Source organism: Pinus tabuliformis, chromosome 4_1 (assembly GCF_031772625.1).
Source record: "Pinus tabuliformis cultivar Carrire ecotype Pingquan chromosome 4_1, CPIR1, whole genome shotgun sequence".
Taxonomy (NCBI): domain Eukaryota; kingdom Viridiplantae; phylum Streptophyta; class Pinopsida; order Pinales; family Pinaceae; genus Pinus; species Pinus tabuliformis.
In genome coordinates this window covers 558,724,431-558,730,199 of record NC_142303.1, presented here as the reverse complement: position 1 = coordinate 558,730,199, position 5,769 = coordinate 558,724,431, and the positions used below count along the sequence as shown (strand labels likewise).

The 5,769-nt window shown below is 37.7% G+C and overlaps 1 protein-coding gene across 2 annotated transcripts; it reads left to right on the top strand.

The window, feature by feature from the left end:
* Nucleotides 1–1,843: 1,843 nt before the first annotated feature.
* Nucleotides 1,844–5,344, top strand: LOC149177071 (uncharacterized). 2 transcript variants are annotated; one of them, XM_089423275.1, is made up of 3 exons: nucleotides 1,844–3,569; nucleotides 3,642–4,673; nucleotides 4,764–5,344. In XM_089423275.1, the coding sequence occupies exons 1-3, from the start codon at nucleotides 1,892–1,894 to the stop codon at nucleotides 5,225–5,227; spliced, it is 3,174 nt and encodes a 1,057-aa protein (XP_089279401.1). In that variant the 5' UTR covers nucleotides 1,844–1,891; the 3' UTR covers nucleotides 5,228–5,344. The 2 variants fall into 2 exon arrangements, with proteins under 2 accessions (XP_089279401.1, XP_089279400.1); XM_089423274.1 differs by having other exon boundaries at nucleotides 1,844–4,673.
* The last annotated feature ends 425 nt before the right edge of the window (nucleotides 5,345–5,769 follow it).

Below are 5,769 nucleotides of genomic sequence, written 5' to 3'. Positions count from 1 at the left end.
ATATGTCTACAAAACTTAGTGATCAATAAGCATCTAGTCTAATAGAGACTTTATATCATATCTATATATATATATATATATATATATATATATATATGCCCACAACACAACAAATTTGGCTTGGTTTGAAATGTTTTGTTCATGATGAGATCTCTTTAGATGCTCAATCTTAATATGATTGAATTCCCATAAGTGTCACCTAGAAGGTACAAGGGGAAGAAAACATATATATTTCGTACTCCTTAGAAGGAATGTCGTTCAATAACTCACAATTCGTTCATTTGATTAGGGTAAGTTGGATTAGAATCTAAGTCCAAATAGTTTCCTTGAAATCCAATGAATATGTATCTACCTCTTATGCAAACATCATTAAAATTCTCACTTGAATGAATCAAACAATCAATCCATGAGTGTGTTAGTGCATCATCGAACCTACATAGCTAAAAGAGCAAAACCTCTTCCTTGTCACAATAATTTTGGACCACAATCTTGCTTGTTCCCACTTACTCTCCCTGAGTGTATTGGCCACCCACCTTTATTGAATTGTTTGGGCCAGAGGTCTGTCACAGTGTCACCGACTCACCACTCACTTATGAAAGTTATCCTATGTCACAATATCACCTATGGAACAGTGGAAATGTCGATTTGACTACAATTTGCACTAGATATCGAGTGTCTCAACATATCACTTAAAAGATTTGAAAGATATGGCTCATGAAGCTTATGAAATACTAGAACACTTTTTATACATTGTACTTATTTGACTACAAACTCTCCACGGTGGACCCTCACATTGATTCCATGTGATTATGATCATGGAGAGGATGCAGAGGATAGTCCATCTCATAGTTTTATTTTGTTGGTCATCTTATACGTCCCATAAGAATTCCTTAGTAATATCATGTTATGACATGTCTGGTTCCTTAGTAATATCATGTTATGACATGTTTGAGTCAAGGACATTCGATTTCAGAGTTATGGAGATTTTATTGTGAGTGTTCCATATAATTTCAAACCAAATTTCAGAATTCAATAAGTCATTTATGTGTTATGGTCATTTTGTTTTTTCTTTTCTTATGATAGATATGTGTTTTTAATGAAACCTTTATTAGTGAAGCGTTAATTTATTATCAAAACATCACCTTTGGAAGGGAAAAATTTTAAACATAACGTTTCTTGAAGGGCAGCATAAAGACCTAAAACGTCAAAAAAAAATTATGCGATGGGTAAAGAGGAATCCAAATTCCAACCCTGCTCTTGAGTCAACGCTCAGTTAACTAATTCTCACTTCACTAAGTCTCTAATTTTAACCAACTCCTCATACATAAATAATTACAATTTCTAATAAATTAATAAATAATAATTCAATCCTTATCTCATTTCAAAATGATATCGTTCAATACCTTATATGCATCGTCGTCTCCCGTTCGAAACACGTATTGGAAAACATGTCTTCCATTCCCATTTGAGGGTTTGGGAAATTCATATCATGTCATGGATTTTTAAAACATGGAATATAATTTAGCCCTCACTACGTGTGCGCAATTGGATGGTTTGTTGATAATGGATTTGAATTAACTGTATATTCTTCGGCGTTATGGATTCTTTTCGATTGATGTGATCGAACACTTCAATTGTGGCCCACCACTTCAAATGTGACGGCCACTGCAGTCGCAATGAAGTCTACACATAATCAAATCTGAATCTCTTCTCGAGAAGGACGTCGTACTGAATTGTGTGTTGCAACTTGCGATACACCTGTTGTTGAATGGGATGCCCAATATCGCCATACACTGTAGTTCGTCTCCAGAGATATACTCACTCTATATGTATCGATCAGGAAACTCGGACTAACATTGTTTTCTGACTCTTATTTCTCTTGCAGGAGGTGATGGAGATCTGGTACATTCCTTCTCTTTCCGTTTGTAGTACGAGAATGTTCCTGTTACTCGTTTGTTTATTTCTCCTTGTATCTAATGGTTCCGGTGCTCATCTAAGCAATGCAACCGACCAAGAGGCTATGCTTGGATTCGTGTCTGCAATCAGGACTTATGATCCCTCCCAGCCATTACCCACCTCTTGGAAGCCAAATGTTTCAGTCTGCGAGTGGACAAATATCAGATGCAGTGGTCACAGAGTGGTCTCCCTAAATGTTTCGAGCATGGGATTAGAAGGTACAATCTCTCCTCTTCTCGGCAACCTCTCATTTCTCGTCAAACTCGACCTTAGCAATAACAACTTTCATGGTCACATTCCCTACCAATTGGGAAGCCTCTCTGGTTTATATGAGCTTATCCTCCATAGGAATAAACTCCAAGGTTCCATTCCTCCTAGTCTGGGTGGGTGTCGCAATTTAAGGAGCTTGTATCTGTCCACTAACAATCTCATAGGAAACATTCCCTCAGAACTGTGTGCTCTCTCCGAATTACAATACTACTACTTAGGAGAGAACTATTTGTCGGGTACAATTCCCACCTGCTTTGGAAACATGTCCTCTTTGGTCTACTTAGATTTGCGAAGTAACAACCTTCATGGGCGCCTTCCTTCTGCTTTGAGTATGCTGAGTGGTCTCAGCAGCATCAATTTTTGGAATAACAGTTTGACGGGGCAAATTCCTTCTTCCTTTTCAAACTGCACAAATCTCCGAAATTTGACTTTAAGTGACAACCATTTGAGTGGACACATTCCATCGGAATTGTGTACCAGGCACACCAAATTGGTGGAATTATATCTGTATGGTAATTATTTGAGTGGAAGCATTCCCGCTACCTTGTTCAATTGTACGAAGCTTCAAGTCATCGATTTTGGGTCAAATCAGCTCAGCGGGGTAGTGCCCATGGAGTTGGGTAAGTTGAGACAGCTCCGGCGCCTTCGCATGGAGTTTAATCATCTGATTAGCGGCAACAGCACGAGCTTGCCCATTCTTACTGCTCTAATAAACTGTTCCTCCCTACGAGAACTCGTCTTATACTCTAATAATCTCACGGGACGTTTGTCCTCTTCTATTGGCCAGCTCTCTAAAAACATGAGTATGCTAAACTTGGGTTACAATGATGTAACAGGCGCAATACCTCCGCATATTGGAAACCTAACTAGTTTAACATACCTTGACTTAGAGAAGAATCATTTTACCGGAGCAATTCCTTCTTCACTTAATAAGCTTCAAAGGTTGGAGAGGTTATATTTGGGTTCCAACAATCTAGAAGGAAGCATTCCAATGGAAATCGGGGAACTCAAACGCCTGTGGGTTCTATCTATTGGGGGGAATAATCTGACCGGAAGAATCCCTGAATCGGTTGCCTACCTCCAGCAGCTAGAATATCTAAATCTCAAGAACAACCAGTTATCAGGTACGATACCTGCAACTTTAGGGAAATGTGTGAATTTGTTACATTTAGACCTATCATATAACAGGTTCCGCGGGCACATACCTCCAGAGGTGGGAGGTCTTGTAAATTTGTATATGGGTTTCAAAATTTCAAACAATTTATTAAATGGCACAATACCTTCGGCACTGGGAAAAATGATTATGGTTCAAGTTATAGATCTTTCCTCCAATGCACTTGAAGGTCTTATTCCAGCTTCTTTCGTAGAACTTCAAAATCTTTTTTCCATAGATTTATCTTCCAATGCACTTGAAGGTCTTATTCCAGCTTCTTTCGTAGAACTTCAAAATCTTTATTCCATAGATTTATCTTCCAACAATTTGTCAGGTAGGGTACCTATGTCCTTGGAAAAACTCAAACTGCTTTCCTTCTTAAATGTTTCTTTCAATAAGTTATCAGGAGAAGTCCCTAAAGGTGGAATTTTCAAAATGCTTGATGCCACTTCATTTATGGGAAATGTTGGTTTGTGTGGAAGTTGGGTACGCTTGCCACCCTGCAATGCTAATGCTGGTTTGTGTGGAAGTTGGGTAAGTTCGCCACCGTGCTCTGCTAATGAACATAAAAGTCATTTTCATTTCAAAAGAGTTACTATGTTCGTTGGAGCAGTTGCAACTATTGTCCTATCAGGTTTGTTTTTGGGCATCTTGTGGAGACAAAATCAAAGGAGACAAAATCAAAGGAGAGTAATACGTGCATCGTCCTTACAAGTGGGGCACCAAAGAATTTCATATGGGGAGCTTGTCACTGCAACTGGTGAATTTAGTGACTCCAATCTGTTAGGAGTTGGTAGTTTTGGGAAAGTGTACAAATGTGTTATGAAAGATGGCACAGTTGTTGCAGTTAAGATTTTTAATTTGGAAAATGAAGAGGCAAATAAGAGTTTTGGTAAAGAGTGCAAGGTTTTGAGTAGAGTTAGACACAGGAATTTGGTTAAAATCATAACCTCTTGTTCAAACATGGACTTCAAAGCTTTAATATTTCCATTCATGGCAAATGGAAGCTTAGAGAAGTGGTTATATCCCAGTGTAGAAGATTCAAGTGCTTTGAGTCTGATCCAGAGGTTGAATATAGCAATAGACATTGCCCATGGTATGGCATATCTCCATCATCATTGTTTCATGCAAGTGATTCACTGTGATCTAAAACCAAACAATGTGCTTCTTGGGGAAGATCTCACAGCCTATTTAATAGATTTTGGAATAGCTACCATATGTTTTGCAAATTCTGAGGAATCAGCTTATATTTCTACATATGCACTCAAAGGATCTGTAGGCTACATTCCTCCAGGTATGATTTGAACTAATATCATATTGAACTGTGTTTTTAGTATTCTATTTATTTAAAAAAAAAAACTTAATTAAAGTTGTGAAAATGCAGAATATGGATTAGGTGGGCGGGTCACAACAAAAGGTGATGTTTACAGCTATGGAATTGTGCTATTGGAGATGCTCACAAAAAAGAAACCCACCGATAACCTGTTTGTAGAAGGAATGGATCTGAAAAAATGGGTGACCAATAGTTTTCCAAATCAGTCAGAAGAAGTAGTTGATAAAAGTCTGCTCAATAATAATAAGACTATTAATGCTGAAGAAGACAAGACACTGATGTGTCTCAATCAACTTCTAAGACTGGGTTTGTTATGCACACAACAATCTCCTCAAGAACGACCAAATATGATGGACATTGTGTGCACATTGCAAAGCATTCGAGATACTTTTCTGGATCCGCAGAAGTCAAATTTTAGTCAAATATCATATGAGAGATTAGTGGGCTGTTCAAGTACCAGTGGTAACCGCGATGGTAATTGTACTACTAGCAACAGTAGAAGTTCAACATTCTAATGTATGGTAAAAAGCTGTGTAAAAATGGTGAAGATAGTCAAAGTTTAACATTATATGTGTAACTAAAACATGAAATAGAGTGAGCCTGTTAATCCCTCCAAATCTATTACGTTCAGAAACTATGTATATAATTTGAAGCGAGATTTCAAGTATATTATTCTGCTTATTCCAATTTGCTTGAAATCATGGTCGTTCCTTCTTTTTAAGTTTTGCTTTATGTAAGATGATTTCAAATGTTCAAAATCATTCTCATACTTGTCTCATTGCTTAGGTAGAGGCTGCCCAGGATTATAAATCTTTCATAATCACCTGGAATTTATTAGATTGCTACAACAATTCTCACCATACCATGAAAGTTAAAAAGATTATGAAGGGCTCAAAGCTCACAATGGGGAAGAAAACGGGCGAGGTCTATTTTAGAGTTCACGGCATCTTGCGTGCTTGGCACGCATCCGTCAACTAAAAAAGAAAATGTAAGCATTAATGTAGTTCAATGCACAGGAGCTTGACCTTGTATTCTTGGATTCATTTGTCAACAGAAT

Excerpts from the sequence above, each read along its gene's own strand:
- LOC149177071 (XM_089423274.1), top strand. The coding sequence starts at position 1,892 with ATGGAGATCTGGTACATTCCTTCTCTTTCCGTTTGTAGTACGAGAATG. Across the intron at positions 4,674-4,763 it reads TGTAGGCTACATTCCTCCAG|AATATGGATTAGGTGGGCGG; the intron begins GTATGATTTGAA and ends GTGAAAATGCAG.